The 21,324-nt window shown below is 42.7% G+C and overlaps 1 protein-coding gene across 3 annotated transcripts in view; it reads left to right on the top strand.

The window, feature by feature from the left end:
• Positions 1-21,324, top strand: part of ST18 (ST18 C2H2C-type zinc finger transcription factor) — a 108,592-nt gene that overhangs the window by 80,224 nt on the left and 7,044 nt on the right. The window contains exons 14-19 of one of the 3 annotated variants that reach the window (XM_042923537.1): positions 7,082-7,144; positions 8,028-8,096; positions 11,217-11,279; positions 11,377-11,457; positions 12,423-12,644; positions 17,538-17,626. In XM_042923537.1, coding sequence (XP_042779471.1) covers positions 7,082-7,144; positions 8,028-8,096; positions 11,217-11,279; positions 11,377-11,457; positions 12,423-12,644; positions 17,538-17,626 — 587 coding nt within the window. Of the gene's footprint in view, positions 1-7,081; positions 7,145-8,027; positions 8,097-11,216; positions 11,280-11,376; positions 11,458-12,422; positions 12,645-17,537; positions 17,627-21,324 lie in introns of those variants that run through there. The other 2 variants (XM_042923539.1, XM_042923538.1) reach the window with 2 other exon arrangements.

Genomic DNA, 21,324 nt, shown 5'->3' with positions numbered 1-21,324 from the left:
CATGAGCGGTGAGATGGTGACCTGAGCTGAAGTCGGACGCTCAACCGACTGAGCCACCCAGGCGCCCCTTCAGTAACAATTTTTCGCATGCCTACCCTGTGTTAGTAGGCACATATAGATGCTGGGAATATAGGAGCAGACAAACTCTGCCCTTCCAGAAAGTGCCTCCAAGGAAACGAACGGGGTGTAGGGATAGAGAATGTTGCTTCTGGGTTGGTTGAATGAGTTGAAGAAATGTTCATGTTTTGGTCAGAGGTTCTTAATCTGACCCTACTGACCCCAGAAGATCCAAGACAGTGCTTCAGGGAGTGTGTGAACCCGACGGCATTTCATGTAAATGATTTCTTGGGTAGGGGAGGTAACGGTTTCCATCACCCCTTTGAGAAAAGGGTTCTGTGACTCAGAAGAGTTTAAAGACCAGGGCGCCCGACGGCAGTAAGCACCAGCTAAGACTGCGGTAGAGGCTGGGAGCCGGGACCAGCTTCGGGGGCGGGCAGAGGCCCTGAGCTGAGCCCTGAGGGCCAGCTGGACCTGGAGAGAGAGTGAGAATGGAGCCAAGCAGCGGAGGAGAGGGCCTGGCTGCAGGTTTGCACTAGCAAGCCGTGGGCTTTAGACAGAGAGGTGAGCTAAGGGTGTATACCTCAGGGGGAACAGTGCGCAGAATTATCGTGAGGCTGGAGGCCCTCGGGGACTGTGTCAGGAAGGTCATCTAAGACACCGATGTAGAGATTCAGACGTGAGATCATGAGGCAGTGGCCCCTGGGAGATGATGCTAGAGAAAGTCTAGAAAGAAAGGGACAGAGTGCTCATTACAGAACTTGAGGAACACACCTGAGCAGTGTGAAAACAGAAGCCCACAGAGAATGCAGAAATGAGGCCGTTGAGAGGTTCGGGAGGGTGACCGTGGCGAATGATTGCCATGGGAGCAAAAAGCTAACACAATGCCAAACTGGGCATTGGGTGTTATTGGCTTGCACCCTAAGGGCAAAGAGGTTAAGAAAATGCTGAACAAACCTTGGGAAAATGGGTCTTACAAAGTCACGGAGGCAGAGAAGGGAGCCCGAGGTGGAGAAATTCAGAGAAGTTTGTGCACAGGGACGGCGCAGGGACAGCCACCGCATCAGTGCAGTGACAAAAACTAAGATTGTGCACCTCGCCCGGCTCTCACAGCCTCATTCGGCCAGCCTTGGAGACGGGCGACCGTGTGTCGTCAGAACTGAGGGCGCGATTCACACAAATTCCTTACGGACATGAGTTGACCTGGGCCTGTCAGACCGGAGGCGCCGCTAAGTTCCTTCTCCCGAGTTGTCGGGCAGGGGAGTAGAGATACCAGGATAGACGGTAAGTGAGGAAGGGAAGAGGCGAAGGGGGTTTCAGGCAAAGACAAGGCAGGAGCCGCTGGTTTTCTACATTCATATCCCCAGCAGGCGGGATAGTCCTGGCTGGGTTGTGTTTAACGTGAGTGAGGGAGTGAAATGCAAGAAAATATTCTCTCTGTACGTGGTGAAATATTAAAGCGCATTCTTACACAAATATATTTAAAGCTGCCGATCAATGAGACTTTCTAGCAAAAAGTAACCCTTTCACTTAGGCACCAGCATCTGTTCCTTCTCTTCTGAATCCCTCAGCATAAAAGTATGTTTAAATTTTTCTAGTAAGAAAACTTAAAAGCCCTCTCCTGACCCGCTTTTCACCTCAGCCCCCATGTCTTCAAGAAAGCTGCCTCTACTGTGTGACTCAGTTTCTCCCCTGAATTTCTCTCAGACAGGCTTGTGCCTTCACCGTTCCGCCCAAAGCGTCCCCAAGTTCTCCAGGGGACCCATCTGGTGTGAGTTCTTGGTCCCCTTGACCCTACTTGCCGGGGCTGCAGGATTCAGCAGAGCTGATCACATCCTGCTCTGTCTCCAGCACCTTCCAGGGAACCACACCTCAGGACAGTTTCCCACCTCACCTAGGACCCCTTCTTAGACTCCTGGACAGCCTTCCAAAGGCAGAATGTCTCAGAGCTCAGTCCTGGAACCTCTTCTCTCCTCTGTCTACACTCAGTCCTTTGGATGTAGGATGATGTTGGAACCATCTCTACTCCAAGGACTCCCAGGCCTATGTCACCTCCACTTCCAAGGGCCCGTGGGCAATGAGCTGTCCCCTCCAGGTAGGACTCTGCCCCTCCCTCTCCACCAGCCACCCCTTCTGCTTTTCCCCTAAGGCTTCACGGCCTCACTATTGCCATTCCATCCGCCACACCACGGACTTCTGCAGGGATCTCCCTCAACTCTTCTCTCAGATGTCACTGCCCTGACGGGTCTTCCTGGCTACTGTAGCCGCCCCCCACCCCCAGCCCTCATGCTCCCATCCTCTTTCCCAGATCTCCTGTGGTCCCTCAGTATTTAACACACTCATACATCTTGCTCGCCTGTATTCTCTGTTGTCTGCCTCCCCCACTAGACCAGGGGGGCAGGAGGGCAGGGGGGCAGGGGAGTTCTTCTTTCATTGATTTCGTGTTCTCCTACATCCACGCCATTGGTAAATAATATTTACCATGCTGCCTCTTCTTTCCCAGCTGCACGAACATGAATCGGGAGCAGGGAACACATCTGAAATGCTGTTGCAAACCTTGCACATAGGAAGTGTTCGATGAAATTATTCCTAGGGCAACATTGGTTTATTGGGTTGACCTGTGACTGATATTTAAGTAATCTTAGATTACATTCTTTATGGATTTCATAAAGAATTTAATGTTCACCTGGAGCCTGGTGGCTGGAACAGTGTGATGGGTGTAGTACCAAACACACTAAAGGTTCAATGTCACCGAACACTGCTTCTTCCCAGAGGTGACCTGGGGTCAGCCATATACTTTCTCCCTCGCGGGAGAAAACTTCGTATGGATTTTGTGTCTGCATCTTATTTTAAATCCCTTCAAAAATGGCAAATTTTCATCCTTTAAAGATCAATATTTGCAAAACGTAAGAGTCATTCCAAACTAAATGTAGTGTGAAAGATTGATAATTAACCTGCATTGTCATTTTGAACAGAAAAATGAAGTGAGATTATTTTGTGATGGGCACTTCTTGTTTTTTATTTTAATTTTTTTAATGTTTATTTTTGAGAGAGAGACAGAGAGAAAGATAGACACAGAGCAGGGGAGGGGCAGAGAGAGAGAGACACAGAATCCAAAGCAGGGTCCAGGCTCTGAGCCATCAGCACGGAGCCCCACGCGGGGCTCGAACTCACGAACTGTGAGATCATGACCTGGGCCGAAGTCGGACACTTAAGCGACTGAGCTGCCCAGGCGCCCCTTGAAATCCAGTTTCTGAAGACAGTTGGTGGGAAGTTCCACAGTACGTGTGGTGTCGGTGAGGAACTGGCTGAGTTCCCTTCATGCTGGACCGTGTGCCCTTTCTCAGACGTCGGATTCACTACTTATTTTTCTTAATTGTTGTTTAAAGTTTATTTATTTTGAGAGAGACAGAGCACAAGTGGGGGAGGAACAGAGAGAGAGGGAGACACAGAATCCGAAGCAGGCTCCAGGCTCTGAGCTGTCAGCACAGAGCCCGACGCGGGGCTCGAACCCACAGACCGCGAGATCATGACCTGAGCCCAAGTTGGAGGCTCAGCTGACTGAGCCACCCAGGCGCCCCTGTAGTGGGCACTTCTTGCTGGGACAAAGCAAACAAGAAAGAGGAAGGCTCTGAAAACATTGGGAACAGTTTTGGGAATACAGTCTTGAATTCCTGGGAAATTAACTCTGTAGAGACCTCGTGGCTCTTCCCACATCTTCCAGATGAGGTGCCGCTGATCTTCATGTAACTGCAGTAGTTCACTGGTTTTGTTAAAGTCTGACTACTCTATAGTTTCATCCTTTTTATTTTTATTTTTTTTTAATTTTTTTTTTTAATGTTTATTTATTTTTGAGACAGAGACAGAGCTTGAACAGGGGAGGGTCAGAGAGAGAGGGAGACACAGAATCTGAAACAGGCTCCAGGCTCTGAGCTGTCAGCACAGAGCCCGACTCAGGGCTTGAACCCACGGACCGCGAAATCATGACCTGGGTCGAAGTCGGACACTCAACCGACTGAGCCACCCAGGCTCCCCTAGTTTCATCCTTTTTAAAAATTATGTTTTGCTTTGTGTTTCTAACAGATAAATGTACCTTAATTACTTACCGGAAACTGTTTGCAGAACAAGATTTTTTAAAGTTTTTTTGTTTATTTTGAGAGAGAGAGAGTGAGCACAAGTGGGGGAAGAACAGAGGGGGGCGGGGGGAGAGAGAGAGAGAATCCCAAGCAGGCTCCACACAGTCAGCACAGAGCCTGATGAGGGGCTCGAACTCACGAACTGTGAGATCGTTATCTGAGCCGAAACCAAGAGTCAGAGGCTTAACTGACTGAGCCTGAGCCATCCATGTGCCCCAAAATAGGATTGTTTTTAATGTTTGTTTATTTTTGAAAGAGAGGGAGAAAGAGAGTGGCAGAGGGGCAGAAAGAGAGGGAGCGAGAGAATCCGAGCAGACTCCCGCTGGGCTTGGAACCTGAGAGGGGCTCTATCTCACGACTGAGAGGTCAGGACCTGAATCTAAATCAAGGGTTGGATATTTAACCAACTGAGCCACCCAGGTGCCCCTCAAAATAGAATTTTTTAATGTTGATTAGAATAAACTGTCTTAGAATTTGAGGCCACTTACTAAAGGAACTAGCGTGTTTCCTTTCTCCAAGGTTAATACTTTCATTTGCAAACCTTCCCAGAAGATTTTGCCCAACTAGTTAGGCCCATGTGATTGTGTAAGATTTTTCACTGCAGACTTGTTTTTGTTTTGTTTTGGTTTTGTTTTTCATTTTTTAATGTTTATTTATTTTTGAGAGACAGAGCACAAGCGGGGGAGGAGCAGAGAGAGAGGGAGACACAGAATCCGAAGCAGGCTCCAGGCTCCGAGCTGTCAGCACAGAGCCCGACGCGGGGCTCGAACCCACAAACCGCGAGATCATGACCTGAGCTGAAGTCGGACGCTTAACCGACTGAGCTGCCCGGGCGCCCCTGAAGATTTGTAATTTAAGCCAGCTATCAGAATCTGAAACAAAAGCTTTTCCCACAACACCGACATCTCCAATCCTTTCTTTATTCTTCGACCTCTTTATACCACCAAACTTAGAAAAAGTAATTAGCAGCTAATTAAATTAATTAATTAGCTTTATTATTTTACCTCCTAAATAGTTTTAGCTGATTGATTTAAAAATCACTGGCACTTCCTTGCCTCTCCTGGCAGTATTAACAGGAGTCATTTAAAAATAGAAATGAAATGAAATAATAAAATAAAGCGCATACAATGCTGTTTTTGCACACTAGGTGGCCATGCATTTCTAAAGCAAGGATTCCCAGGCAATTAAACACATCTCTCACGCTCTGAATATTCCAGTTGCTTTAGTGTTCAAAAGAGATTGTTTCTTCCTTTAGTGGGTGAACGGCACTTGCAAGATCACTCAGCTCAAATGTTGATCGTTGTTCTTTTTTTTTTTTTCTTTTCTTGTTTACATACATCTATAGCTTTTGCATTTTCCTTTCTGAGAACCCATCTAGGGAAAGTGATGGGGGAAGAGCTAGGCAATTCAGCTTAGATCAAGCCCTAAAAATCAAACATCTCCCTGAGAGATGGAAATGTTCTAAGTCTTACAGTCTCTTTAGATTACCTGAAATTGATTAGAAAGTAGCTCACAGGGGAAAAACACAAACAAAAAGAAACTTAAAAGGTGGTATTTCAAAAAGCCTTAGATGTTGGCAATTTGTCTCTAAATGTCCCTTCAAAGAGGTAAACTCTGTATTCTACACATACGGGTAAGCCTTCACGTTAGGCAGCGTGTCAGAGAAAACCAGAAGCCTGAATGATGTAACTGATTTTTCCTCTGATTAACATGGCCACAAATAGCACTGAGTAGGCTGGGGTCAATCTGCTTACTCCAAATGAGTGACTTTTGAGCAGCATCAGAGGAAAATAAATGACTGAGAAACCAAGGAATCTATTAACTACAGAAACAAATCCCCTTACGTTATTTTTAAAACACATAAGATGTGCAGAATGTGACCAGCTTCTGAGATAAAATGGAGTGCACCAGTACCGACTCGAGGCTTTGGCAGGTAGCCTGGAGAGCCTACTGCTTTGGTTGTTAATTAGCAATTGTGTTGGTTTTAAGCTTTAGACGAAACTGATCCCAAGCTTTAATAACTAAGTTTCTTATCTGCTTCTGTATCGTCAGCAACTTTCCCATCTAAAATGTCAGCTTACCTTTCCAGAGATAGGTAGTGTGTTCAAAGATTTTCTTTTTCAGTCAGTTTTTAAAAATGTATATGAAGTTACTCTGATGCCCTTCCCTTAAAAACTCACAAAAATTCCTTTCTAAAATCTGGTATGTACTTGGTGCCAGTATTCCCAAGAGCCATTCTCGTCATAAAGCGCGGGTTTATGACATTTGTATTTTCAAAGAAATCAGACATCATTGGTTGTTGACTCATAACATCATGAGGGCATATATTTGCGCATCGCCTTCCTACATGATTCGAGTCAGAGAACTAATGTGATATTGAAAACGAATACCTTCAGGGGCACCTGGGTGGCTCAGTCGGTTAAGCATCTGACTTGGGCTCAGGTCATGATCTCACAGTTCATGGTTCAAGCCCCTCGTCAGGCTCTGTGCTGACAGCTCGGAGCCTGGAGCCCGCTGTGTCTCCCTCTGTGTCTCCCTCTCTCTCTGCCCCTCCCCCACTCATGCTCTGTCTCTCTTTCTATCAAGAATTGATCAAGGTTAAAAAAAAAATTTTTTTAAAGGGTCTGACACTCAACCAACTGAGCTACCCAGACTCCCCTAGTTTAGAAAAAAAGAAAAAGAAAAGAAAACGAATACCTTCAGATCTGGCCAGTCTTCTCTTGCTAGTCTCCTGGTTCCTGTAGGACATAAATCCTTAGTTCGCTAGCCCCTGCGTGTCCTGTACTGTGCTAACCGATCTTGAAAAGAGACGATACGTCATAACCTACAGACACAGCAAATGAATCTGTGAAAAGTGCTTGACTTTATGTATATATTTTTTGACTCAGCTGTCCAACGCCAGGATGTGACGGAAGTGGCCATGTCACAGGGAACTATGCGTCCCATCGCAGGTACCTGATAGCCTACAACATCTTATTCTAATGTAAATACTTTGTAAATCCTTATTGTCACCCATTCTAGAAAGGCAGTATCTGGATCCCGAATTGAAGAGTGAGTTCGTTGCGGTTGGGGGCATTTTGGGTTTTTTTGTTTTTTGTTTGTTTTTTTGTTTTTTGTTTCTTGTGGTTTTTTTTGTTTTTTTTTTTTTGTTGTTGTTTGTTTTTCAGAAATAAAGGGAAGTTAAATCTTCTGGCTTTTTATTTATATGGTGTAGAAATCATGATTTTTGGTCAAAAATGTTTTTCTGGTCCTATTATGCAGATCATAAACCAAAAGCTAGAGTTCATGTCAGGGCTTTGGTTCTATCTAGCTTTAGGACTCAAGTGAAACCAAGGTAAGACAGTAGAGTGACTTGGGTTGACCATTCACCTTGTCAGATGTGGCATCCTCCGCCCTGGGCAATTAAAAGGTCAGTGTGTTAGATGAAGCAAGGCAAAAAAGCTGGGTTTAGTGTCTCCACTTACCTCTTCGTTGATGTGATTGGCTTTCCCTTTGGGCATTGGTTTCAACCTTTAAGCCACCACAGCCCGTTGTGCAGTGGAAATGAACTCCAAGTCAGTAATCATCGTATCACTGAGTTCTAGAGTCGGAGAGACTCGTTGGGTTAAAGCCCTTCATTTGATAGCAAACCTGAGTCTGTGGGAAATAACTGAGGGGCCCACAAGCCCAGACTGGTCAGGGTGGCAAAGCCAGATTCAAACCTGGTTGTATTTTTCCCAGTGTTCGGTCCCCAGTAAATTTAGCATTTATTCACAGACTCAAGATGCCATTTGAGTGGGATTTGTACATGTCAGTGTTGTGTGTTTTGCTTTTGTTTTTCTCATCCCTCTTTAGTGTTTCTGGATGTCCTTTAGCAGATAAGACTCTTAAATCCCTCATGGCTGCAAATTCCCAGGAGCTTAAGTAAGTATTGGAACCAAGACTTCCTTGCCCTGCACCCTCTGAGTCAGGACTCCCCGCGTTCAAGACCCGTGGGGTCCGTACTAACAAGTAGGAAATCACGCCTAACGAAAGTATGACCAATGCACTCTTTCACCAAAAAGTTCAAATGACTAAAACCAACTCCCTCTAATTTGATTTAGTTAATTTGCTCGTTTGGGGGATTTTTTTTTTATATATTATAGTATTTTTTAAAGTAACCGTGTAATAGTTAAACATAATGCTTTTTTCTGTTGATTTCAGAATTTATACACTAAATCAGAACTATGAAGGTGTGGCAAAGCCTTTTCATCATCTAATTTTAAGTAAACGGCATAATATTTTGCCTTATGGGAATTTTGAATCATGTGATTGTCTTTCACTTTTGGGAGCTAGGCACAATTTTAGCTCATTTCAACCTAGTGTACAGGATCTCAAAGTCACATGTTTATTATCTTTTACTTAATGATTTTATTTTTTTTAATTTTTTTAAATTTTTTTTTAACGTTTATTTATTTTTGAGACAGAGAGAGACAGAGCATGAACGGGGGAGGGGCAGAGAGAGAGGGAGACACAGAATCGGAAGCAGGCTCCAGGCTCTGAACCATCAGCCCAGAGCCTGACGCGGAGCTCGAACTCACGGACCGTGAGATCGTGACCTGAGCTGAAGTCGGACGCTTAACTGACTGAGCCACCCAGGCGCCCCACTTAATGATTTTATTTTTTCCTACTTTTCTCTTCTTTTATTCCAAACTTCTCACTTGTTTATTTTCACATCTTGCTACATTATATATAGAATAATAAGAAGTTATAATCCATCTGAATAATAAGAAGTTATAATCCATCATTATATTTAAAAATATAATAGGGCATAACTTTAGAAAAGATAAGGAATAGCATTAAACAAAATTCATGAAACTTATTTGCAAATAATAATACTTTAAGAAAACTGAGTGTTACTAAGTCTAGTGATAAAACAATATTTGTATAAATAGTAGAATAAACATTTGATGTCTAAATCACAAGTAAAAATGTAGAGATTTTATTTTCTTTATTTTGTTAGTCTTTCCATTCTCTAACTTGTTTAAAATTCTTTCTCTAAAAATTACAAAAGACAAATTGATGAAATAAGAGGTGATATTAAACAGATATAAAACTGGGGAATTTTGGTACCAGAAATAGTGAAGTGAACTATGAAATACGCAACTTTTCTCATTTTCAATATGTAAAGTCCAATTGATTGTGTCAGTATAGATTCTGGAAATCATTCTCTATATTGCCATTTTTCTAGACTGAAATGTCAGAATGTTAGGTTGAGAAATAATTAACAGATTGAAAAGAGAGAAGTGCCAGTGAAAAGAGAGAAATAATCAGACTTATCTTACTTAGTACTTTTATTCAGTCTTGCTCAGTTGTTCTAAATGTCTACATTTCCCTGCCTTAATTGTAACTGTGGGTTTTCTTAAGTATTTCTTCTGAACATTATTTCTAGAAAAAAAAATGTTGATAACATATTGAAAACATGTAGGTCGAGAAGTTCTATAGCAATATTCAGTATTTACATGTTTTGTACAGCCATCTGATAACTAACATCTTTGGGGTTTTTTTCTATACAAAAAAGAAAAAGAGACATTTCATTGACCTCTTGTTTAGATACTCCAGTAGAATTCCAAAACAAGGTCACTGATTTTTCTGTAATTGCAATATGCTAAGAAACCACTATTTTCCTAGAAATGTTAATAAAAAAAAGACCAGCTTTCAATCCTCTCCTACAATGTAGAATATAAACTCTGTCTTTCAAAGGTCGGTTAAAGATACAAAGGCGGTTTCTCTGGTTAGCTCGCCGAGATGTATGATGATTTTAAATTTCATTTGGGAAAAAAAAGCATTTACACTCTATGTTCTGCCTCAGGACTGGATATAAAAGTATTTTCATGAAAGTTCAGTGGGTTAGAGTTTAAGAAAAGGAATGGTATTCATGTTGCTTATTATTATTATTATTATTATTTTCAAACTCTTGTTTGGGGAGAAATCTGAACCAGGGTGAGCATACAAGTAGAACACTAACAATGATAATGTGTACAGCAACCTTCAGAAAAGCAAACATCTTATATTGGCCACTGTGTTTTCATTAGTATCGGGGATTTTTTAGAAGGGTAATGATCGGTGAGAAGTTGTATCAATTTTTACTTTCAAGTATGTTTTGAAACCTATTCCTACTTAGCACTCCAAGTAGAATTGGATTCCCCTTCCTCTTTTTCCCCTTCTCATTCCAAATTTAGTGGTTGATTGTCGATAATAGCTATTGGTAGATTTTCCAAAAGGCCATTTAAGTTGGGCCATGAGGCAGAACAGACCAGGTGCAAACGACTTGGGCTCTTTGGCAACTATATTAATGCGCCAAGTCTCGGGAGCTCACACATACCACTCTCGTCCGTGTGAATTTAATAGATTATCATGGTCGTGGAGCAAATCAAAGAAAATAAATTGTGCACAAAAACAACTTGGAAAACTGTTTTTTTTTCTTAAGTGAAAAAGAAAAACTTTGCATGATGTAGACAGAAGGCCAGCAGTAGGTTGGGGCCAAATTTCCGATTCCTCCCAAAATAAAGTCAAAAAGAGGAAGAAAGAAAGAAGGTAGGATAACAGCTAATGCATTGTCTGCCAAGCATCACACGATAGTTATCTTATACATCTTAACATATTCTTTTTTTTTTTACTTTTTTTTTAACATTTATTCATATTTTGAGAGACAGAGAGAGAGCACAAGCAGAGGAGGGGCAGAGAGGGGGGAGACACAGAATCCAAAGCAGGCTCCAGGCTCTGAGCCGTCAGCACAGAGCCCGACGCGGGGCGCGAACTCACGGACCGCGAGATCATGACCTGAGCCGAAGTGCGACGCTTAACCGACTGAGCCACCCAGGCGCCCCCACCTTAGCATATTCCTTAAAAATGTATTCTTAGGCAAAAACTCATTACATTTAAGGGGGAAAAAAAGAGCCCCACCAAAAGCAACTCGTTCTGTTTAGTTCTGCTTGAACGTGGCATGCTCCCCTTCCCTCCCCCACAACCACGCGGCCAGCACTCTGTTCCTGTGTTTTCCAGGTGTCCAACCCCGGGTTGCGATGGTTCCGGGCACGTGACTGGAAACTACGCTTCCCACAGAAGGTAAGATCGATTTCATTTCGGAAGTAGGGAAATCAGAACTCTGTGCAGTGGCCAGTGAGATCACGTGGTTTGGTTTTGTTCTCTGTCATGCACATAGTTTGTCCGGCTGCCCTCGTGCCAGGAAAGGCGGTGTCAAAATGACTCCTACAAAGGAAGAAAAAGAAGATCCTGAACTCAAGTGAGTGTGACCGTTGAGGTGGGGCACCGGGGCCAGAAGCCGCTTGTCGGTCAGATGGGCAGGACATTGGTTGGGAAGCAGCTGAGCGTCTGGGGAGAGGGGGTAGCCTATGAAATGCACGGACGCTTGAAGAAGCGGTCAGAGGGCTTCAAAGCTCAAGAAAATTGTCTTATTCCTAGCTATGTGTACACGGTTCTTTGATAATGCAAAACAACAATAATAATAAAAGAGGAAGTTGATACTTTTTCCAGAGTTTTAAATGGAAAGCAGCCTGGTGGAAGGGCCATAGCGTGATAAATATGGCGGCATTTCCCCCCAACACTTTAATTTTCATTAAGGCACAATTTTGTCTAAATTAAATTCCCTCTGCTGAGAAATATGCTACCAAGTCTTGGATAATATATGCAGCTACAGATGTAGAAGTTTGTAAATTTCTTGCTCTACAACATTTCTAAATGCGTTACTTCGACATTTAAGAAACCAGCGTCCCCATTCTACGGGCAGTGTCCCATACAATGTAGGCCAAAGTGGTTAACGTTTTATACACTTGGTCTTTTGTTTGGAGGCAGCCTAACACAGCGCTTACGTGATTGGCTCTAGACCTAAAACGTGTGGGTGTGAACATGACTCCACTTCTAGTAAAATGGGTGGCAAGTTACCTGAGCTCCAAAAGTTTTCCCCGCCTAAAAAACGGGATAATAACGCTCTCTGCCCGACGGGTGTATAGTGAAGATGACCTGAGATCATGCACGAACCTTCCTTAGCTTGGGCCTGCGGACCACTCTGACTGAGAATACAATGCTGTTTTGCTAGTTGGACTGGCATTTTCAGAGCTCCTTAATTTCACCACTCGCCATCTATTTGCTATGGAATCGCCGCTGCCTTCCCATCCACCTAGTTACAGTGCTTCCTGTAGAGTTTCCCCCTGGCTCCCTGCTGGTAACGTCTCTGCTGTGTCTCTCTAGATGTCCTGTGATAGGGTGTGACGGCCAAGGTCACATATCAGGTAAATACACGTCCCACCGCACAGCTTCTGGCTGTCCCCTGGCCGCCAAGAGACAGAAGGAGAATCCTGTCAATGGGGCCCCCCTCTCCTGGAAACTGAACAAACAAGAACTGCCACACTGTCCCTTGCCAGGCTGCAACGGGCTGGGCCATGTAAATAATGTTTTTGTCACCCACAGAAGGTAACGTTTGTTTTCTGTCTTTTGTTGTGTTGTTGTTGTGAGGGTGTGTCACCTCAATGGCTTTGGGTCGAGGTGGGGAATCCCTCTTTGGGGTCATCAGCCGTAGCCCTTCAGACGTTGCGACGAGTCTTGCCGGATCGATGTTTGATGACTTCGAGGAACGAAAAATGCTATTTTCTCTGTTTCTGAAACTTAACTCCGTAGTTTGCAAGGGCTGTAGAAATTGCATTTGGTTTTGGGGTTCTAAAATTTGCTTATGCTGCTATTTTTTAATGGTTTAGTCTTTTAATGGCCCGCTTCGATTTCAAGTGGTGATATTTACTCCGTTATGCGGCGTAATTGTAAACTTTCTCTTTACATATTTATGTCCCTCCCTCTCGTGAACTGGCTCGATTTCAGGCCAAATTGTAGTTATTTTGCTGCTGGGGAGATGTGACTCATCCCCAGCAGCCAGAAAGAGAATGACACAGTGACTACTAAGGATACCACAGGATGAAAGAGGTTTAGAAAACCCTTTATAGTTTCACAATGACTTAATTCCTTTATCACTGGGTGTCGTGGATTTCAATGGAGTCCTTTGTTGGGAACACTGATCTTCGTCCAGCTTTTTGGTTCACATTCTACCTAAAGAAAAGAGGCTAGAAGATTCACCACACACTTCTCTAATCAAGGAGGGCCCTTCTAGTCTTCTGGCCCCCTGTGCACGATGCGGATTTGACATCCAATGCAGCTTTAGTGAGCCCTGATGCTTTGCGTATGCAAATTGAGCAAAGCGGGGGCCTTCTAGATTTTGTTTGATTTTAAAGATACGTATCAATGGCATCAGAAAATTAAGCCTTCCAGGAATTGCTGTTTTAAGTGGACGTATAGCCATATCTGCTTATCGAGAAAACCTAAATTTTTGAAGTGGTTTTTTTTTCTGATTTTCAAATGCACGGTCATGTTCACAACAGCACACATTGTCCTGAGTTTGAGTCATTATTTCATATTCGGGAAGGACAGTCACAAATCAAGTGTGCCTTATGGCGTATTAACTGCCAAGTGGCGTTACTTTCTTATCGCGGACTCAGTAATATCCATGTTAACACCGATAATGAAATATTAACGCCGTCCTATGGGGGGCACATCCCTCGGTCAGCAACAACAGAATTATCTTTAAAAATCATGAAGTTTTAAATGATGACACCGAGGCTTGGTGAGGCTAGAGAGCAACAGGGGCTCTCACTAGAGGTGCAAGAAAATCGCTCGAGCCGATCCCTTCAGGAAGTCAGGCTGAGAAAAGAACAGATGAACATCCCCAGCCACCCAGACACCGAGCTGTTGGCTTATGCCTTGGAGAGTCTCCTGCACACGGGGGACCAGAGACATGTCAGAGAATGTCTATGGGAGCGTTGCCCTCCTAAGTCCAAACTGGGACCCACCCACATGCCCGCTGACAGTCAAGTGCATAAGTGAGCAGTGGCATCCACGGTGAAAAGGAAGTGAAGCCTCAGTGAATTTTAGAACACAGTGCTGAGTGGGAGAAAATGCTGAAGAATGTGCGTGGCGTGATTCTGTTTCCAAAAAGTTAAAAACAAGGAGCAGAATTGCATTTTAGAAAGCTAGGTCCTCATTCACCTGCAGGCAATGGTGATCTCTGGGGGCAGGAGAGGTGACTGTTGAGGGCACCGGGAGCTTCAAAGTCATTTTCGTGTTTGAAGGTAAAAGGTGTACACCTTGACGGTGTTCTTTAAACTACGAATATACATTGTATGTATCAATGCACATATTACGTGTTTCATAATAAGAAAAAGGAAATTATGAGTCAAAAAATATAAGCTTCAGTATTAATGCCAAGATAGAACTTTGTAGGAGAAAGAAAATAATTAAGTGTTTAAACAAATGAATAATTCAGATTTCACTGTTCTTTACTGGAGAGTTCTCTTGCTGTTTAAAGGGTTTAAGAGACTGAATTTACTTTGGCGTATTCTCTTTAAGGTGGAATGCTTCTCTTTACTCTAGATAGAATTTAATGAACTAACGTAATAAAATGCCTAGCTTATAGCCTGGCACATAATGGTGTTTAACCCAGACGATTTCCTTTCCCTTTCATAAAAATTATATTAACATCTGCATATACATACATATATATATATATATATATATGCAGTAATTCATTAATAATTCATTAAAGTGAGAATGACTTATGCTAAAATAGCACGTTTTAACCTCTGATACACTTTTATATATTCTGTATTTTGACCCTCAAATCCCTGAGGTTTTTTGGTACTCTCTCCGCTCGCGGACAATAGCTAACATCTATTCAGGGCACGCTCTGTTCCAGTAGAGAGCACTGTTCTAAGTACCTTACGTGCTTTATTCCTTTAATCCTTTACAAAACCCTGTGAGCTACAGAGGTAGTGCAATTACCCTCCACTGACAGAAGAGGACAAGTGCAGGGAGGTTCAGGAATTGCCCTTTTGCAGGCGGTGTCGGGACAGCAGCACCCCTGTCGTGACCCTCCTTGGTGTTCAGTGAATCTTTCTGTGTGCCAGCCTCACGCACACGGTTTGCCCCAGCCGTTCTCTAAGGTAAATTCTGCCATTTTTTTCATGCTAACATTCCGCAAAACGGGAACAAGTACAAAATTTACCTTAGAGGATGGTCGAGAACAGTTTGGCCCATGCATTTACATCAGCATAGTATTTACAGACTATTTTAAAACCTTGCTTTAAGTCTTACATGACAAACTTCTACTTTGAAAAAAATAGCAGTCTGAGAAGACAAATGATTTTATATTAAAACACACACACACACACACACACATACACACACACATACACACACACACGCGATGGATGTTTGTAGTTTCAGAACCAGAACTTCTATGACCTCATTTAGTGCTATGCCAGAACTTTGTAATTTGTTTGAGAGCTTTAATATACACAGTGATGTCCACGTAAATCGTGTCATCTGCTATTTGACTTTAACAAGGCAGATGAAGATATAGTTTAACATCGCGCTGATAAGTGGTAGACTTATAAACTGGGTCAAAACCATTGTGACCTGCCTTTTCTCCTGCCTTTGCAACTCGGAGCCCAGACCGTGATGGTGACACCCCAGCCAGCCTCCACCTACGCAGCAGGTGGAAACCCCGTGGAGGACGTGTTCATCCTCAAATGGGAAGACAACCGTTGATCATATTTTCCTATCCCATTGTTTTACATTTAAGATTTGTTTCACCCCCTGGAAGATATAACTACGTTGGAAAATACAAAATATCAAGTGGTATTTTGAAATCGTATCCTCACTTTCATAACTTCCCGTACGCTTTAGTTCTAAGTCACACAGCTGCGGACGCGTCACCAACTCTCCTCACCACTGTTACAACTGGACGTGTGTTGCCCTGCGGTAGAAACAGAGCAGGTTGTTTAGAGGACAGGGCCAGAGAATGTTCCTGAGCTCTTAAAAGCCATCGCTGTTCCACTACAAGTGGACTTACAGGTCACTTTCAAAATCCACCTTACCAGCTAAATATTAATCTTGTTCATGACAGTTTTCTGAGAACACACTATGTGACATAAAATAAGACAGACTTGTGCTCACTTTGTAGAAAAAATAAAGATAATGAAGCTTATAGGCCACACTTTACAGTGAGAAGCTTACAAAATAAGGAAAACCCAGTTCACGGTTCTGTTTGTGCTTTTTCATTATTTTCTTTTCCGGTGCTAAATATTTCATAACGTTGCAAATTTTGGCAAACCACATGGCCTTCTTTTTATATGTAATATTATATACCTATTATTTTTATATTTCACATAATCTCCATATAGAATGACTTAGAAATCATTTAAAAATATGTTCATTTAGCAAACATTTATAAGGGGCTTTGCTTCAGAAATATTTTTTTTTCACTCTGCCAAGTGTCCTGATGTTCAGATCGAAAATGATTGTTTCATATACGAATTGTAACCAAATGTCTGTGGGGAAAAAATATTTGAAGTGGCTGATTTGTGACCATTTTTAATGGTGCTTAAAAATCCTGTCTCTAAAAATATAGCAAAGTTGCAACAGAATTAATGGTTGCTTAAAAGAACAAAACTGTCTCATCACGTACTATAAGACACAAGTTTTGTTCAACGTTGTCATGATCATTTTGGTGCAATTTAAATAAAACGGGTGACATTAAAGAGAGGAAGCATAGCGGAAGGGTGTAGCTATTAAGGAAAAAGGGTAAACCCCACTGCAGGAATAGACACTGCCCACAGGGAGCGCATCTGAATATATTTACAGTGCTTCCTTTTAGTCTCCTTTCGGAGTAGAGATTTTTTTAAATGACAAGTAACGTTTTAAAAGCTAGAGGATAAATTAGAAACAGTCCCATGCCCAAATGGTATGCGCTACACCTGTTTATTTTTATCATTTTGGGTGTGTATTAATTCAAGCCATTCTGTAAATATCAGACTACAGTATGTAAGAAACAGGAGGAACTAGATTCTGCTGTATTATTCATGGAATTTTGACTAATTTGGAACAATTCTTATTTGTAGCACGTATGTACAGTCTTACATTTATGGAAAATAAAGGGACCACTACAAAAAAAGGCACTTATATGAATGCAGAATAGTAACTTTAACAAAATTAATTAAATGATAGTATCAGCAGTAGCTATTTGTGTTTTGATTTAAAGAACAAAAACACAAAGCACTATTACATTATTTGAGGGCCTTTGCTTTCGTTTTCATAGATGTTACATGTTATTTCTACAAAGAGACTGCAGATTATAATGTAATTATTTGGCAGGCAAAGACAGTAAGTGGGAATACAAAATTTTAATTTTTGTAAGACGCAATGCATGTGAAAAGGGAGAAATAATATGTATTTCACACATTGGTATAATTTCCATGTTCACAGCTTATCTGGATGTCCTCTAAATGCACAAGCCATCAAAAAGGGCAAGGTCTCAGAAGAACTGATGACCATCAAACTCAAAGCGACAGGCGGTAAGAGCACAGAGCTGAAGGCCGCCGTCCCCACCAAGGTCTCAGCCGGCTCCCCAAAGTGTTCTCGTGCCAAAGGATTCTCTAAGTGGGAAGTGCGATTTTAATATACAAGAAGGAAGCTTTCCTTGAATTTGAACTAAAGCCGTAACTTCGTCTAAAACACAATTTCTTGGGTTTTTTCCCTTCCTTCTTAGTAAGGATCTCCAACGGAAAATCAAGCAATGCTATTCAAGGGATTAGGAAACACTGGGTGAACTTTTGTTTCCCAGTGCTCAAAACGACAGCTTTTGCACTAGTGTGTGTGTGTGTGTGTATGTGCACACGTGCGTGCGTTCCCGGTATAAGTCTTCTATTAAATTTCAAGAAATACAGTTTTTGGCATTTATCTTTGAATCCTCAAATTTTGTTCCGTACTCAGAATGATATTTTTATGATGAATCTGGATGATTTAAATTTATATCCAAATCTGTATCTGTATTTCCCTAGTGTCAACGCCTCATCAAAGTTAATAGATGCAGTTTCTGAGCTCTGTCTTTGGATCCTTCAATTTCCCTTTGATTCTTGAGCGCTTGCCCCAAGATTTCTCATCACTGTTATCTCAGGCACGTGTTGTTTCCTTAGAACATCATTCTAAAGCATCCGGAAACCATGGCAAAGCAATCGTGTTTGCGTTGGAGATTTATTTGATGGTGTCTTTGGCACATGACTGGAACGGGGCAACCGTTGTTACTTTACTTCTTCGAAAGCTTTGCTCTATCTTCTTAACTTGTGTGTTTTTAGAACGAAGATGCGCAATATCCAAAGGAGGGCAACACTTTTGAGCTTCCTACTTCCCTCTAAGGCTTTCATCTGCCATCAGATGCGTTATTTCAAGTGGCCCCTTGGGGACCTGCTCTTCCTCCCACAGCCACCGCTAAGAGGCGAAGGGGGTTGGGGGAGGAATAGACACGCTGGGGGTTAGGGGCTGCGCTCGCCATTCTGGCCCACATTTAGATGCTCAGCGGAAGTGCTTTCTCCAGGTGTCTTCCTTGTTCTTTAGAAATACTCCTCACTTCTCAGTGGCCTCTTAGCACATTCTCTGTGAAACTGGCACAGTTTAATATTTATTTATTCACGTGTCACCTTATTTCAAACAATATGTAAATGAAAGGGAGTGCGATGTTACATTAAAAAAAAAAAGCTACTTAGAAAGTAATTCAAAAAAAAAAAAAATGAGACAATAGGAGATCAAAGATAAGGAAGCCAGGTGGGCCAAGCCTGAGGATCCCAGAAGGAACGTGTGAAGCAAGGCACTTTGCGGTGGGTCAGAAGGGATCTCGGATTTGACTTCCGGCTTTTCAGAAGCCAAAGCAAAAGGAGAATATAATCGCTATGACAATCACACCGTCAGTAAGTAAATTCGGAGCAAAGAGTTTCTCGGGAACTGAGTGCGTGAAGAGAACATTTCCCATGAATCTTCATTATAAGAACCCAGCAACACCTTGAGCAGTAAAGGTAACGGAAGTCACAGAAGTCTCAGGCTGCTCCTGATAAAGAAAGAACAAGACGCCCAGCTGTTGGCATTACAGCAACTTACAGCGAAGCCGTGCGGGGCACACGGCTCTGCTGGGCTGCCCAAACCCCCTGGTAGACGGTCACAGAACCCTGGGGGCAGCTGGACTGCACACACGTCCTTCGAAGGGTGCTTTATAAATTGAGCATCTTCAGCCGAACTTTCAAAGGACACGGAGCAGCAGCAAGATGGCTAGAAAACATTGACAAGTGTCTGATCTGCCTCTATTCCAAATGGGCCAGGACATTGGAAACGGCACAGCCTCACAATCTAAGGAGCCAGGGGCTGATGCTCATCGGAAGCCTGAGAACCCACAGTGACTTGTGTGTGAAGAAAACCCCACCTGGTTCAAGTCAGGGTCAGGGAGGACATAAGTTCATTTGAGGTCCTCTATAACAGTGGGGCATCGTCCCCTAGTCCCCTGGCCCCCTGCCTTGAAGCTTGGACACAGCCGTGGTTCCCTGGATGACTTACAAAGGGGGTGTAACCCAACACTCTCTAGGTCCTAAGAAGAAAGTCAAATTGCAGTAAACTCGAGAGTGCATATGACTGTCAGCCTCCTGGTGGGCTATACGAAGTTAAACTGGGTACAGATCATTCAGGCAAATTGGTTAGTTGCAGGACACGTTGGGAGCATTTTACCGACAAACTAGTTAAAACATGGAAGCTCTACACCAAAAGCACTTACATTCACTTTAGAAGAATTGGTCTTTAGTTCTCTGCCCTTGCCATAATTAAATTGCCACCCTAATTTTTTAAACCATGACTAGTCCTTGATAGTAAAATTACAATGTCTGTACATGAACAAATGCTTGCCCTTCTATTCTTTGTGGGACAAGTAAAAGTTATGATGGTTGACCTACGTATACGTTCTTATACTTAGTAGACCTTTCTAGGTCTTTCCGTGTGGCAGAGTATCATGTTCTAAATATTGTTATACATCATTCTTTTCTGGATAGAGCTCTAACTACTTAAAGCCCCTTACAAGTTGAGTATGTCTGCTGTATACGCGTATATGCATCCCTTATAAATTTTTACAGAATATAAAATATCGTTATAAATTAGGTAATCCCTAGTTATGTATATTAGGCACAGATTTAACCCAAAGAAAGCATCTTCCTTTGCTTTTAAACAGGTACACCCTTTAAAGAAACAGGGCTACTGAATAGTTCAGCAGAATACTCCTTGGAAAGTTTATATGGCTTCCTTGGTTAACAATACATAGCTGGCCTACCCCAGGGCCCTGCTTCTACTCTACATTCCGTTGTGTGTGTATCTGTCAGAGAACATCAGTGCACACATTTTATGGATACTTTCAAAACAGATGAAGTATCTATGCTAAAGGTAGCATTATAATGGTTGAGAAAACATATTGTCGAACCGGAGAGCTTGTGTGCTGAATCCCAGCTCTACCGCTTCCTACTTAACCTCTTCATGCCCTGGTTTTCCCATCCTTAAAATGAGTAATAAGCGCACCTGCTTCACGGGATCCTTAAGAGGATCCAGTGAGTTCACACTGGCAAGTGCAGGTGTGAAGTTCATCTGCTGCAGCCTCCCAGCTCCACTCAGTGGTGGAGGCTCTTAAGGACCGTAGGTACGGAGAGGAGGGGGGCAGACAAATAGATCAGTAGAAGTAAGTAAAGTCATGTATTCACGGGGAAAAAAATTACAAAAAGATTGGCTGAAATGCCTCCTCCCCCAAAATAAAATATCTCCCCCAATCCCAGAAGTCATAATGAAAACATTAGTTCATGTATTCATTAATTGCATGAGGATTTATGGAATTTATGGAATTATGGAGAATTTATGCTATTACCCTTTTGTGAGATCTCATCTCCAAATCATACCTTTCCCATAGGTGTCCAGGTACCTTTTGTTACGAGGCATCTTCTAAATGGCCCCATCGTGGTCAAGAGACGTGAGCGTTCTCACTCTCATTGGATGCCAGGGGAACGCAATCCTAACTAGATCTCAGTACCGAGAATCGGGGCTGTCAGAGTCTTCTCGCAAGCATCCATGACTTAACAGCCAAAATTAAACCCTTGGTTTTCCCTCTGGGAGCTGCCATTCCGCTAGCCTTCCTCATCCCAGGGATGCCACTAGTCGCCAGCTGCTTGAGCAGAAACAGATGGTCTTCCTCGAGGAC

This window comes from Panthera leo, chromosome F2, assembly GCF_018350215.1.
Source record: "Panthera leo isolate Ple1 chromosome F2, P.leo_Ple1_pat1.1, whole genome shotgun sequence".
NCBI classification, from domain to species: Eukaryota; Metazoa; Chordata; class Mammalia; order Carnivora; family Felidae; genus Panthera; species Panthera leo.
Note: the sequence above shows the minus strand (reverse complement) of the source record. Positions and strands in the feature narration are given on the sequence as shown.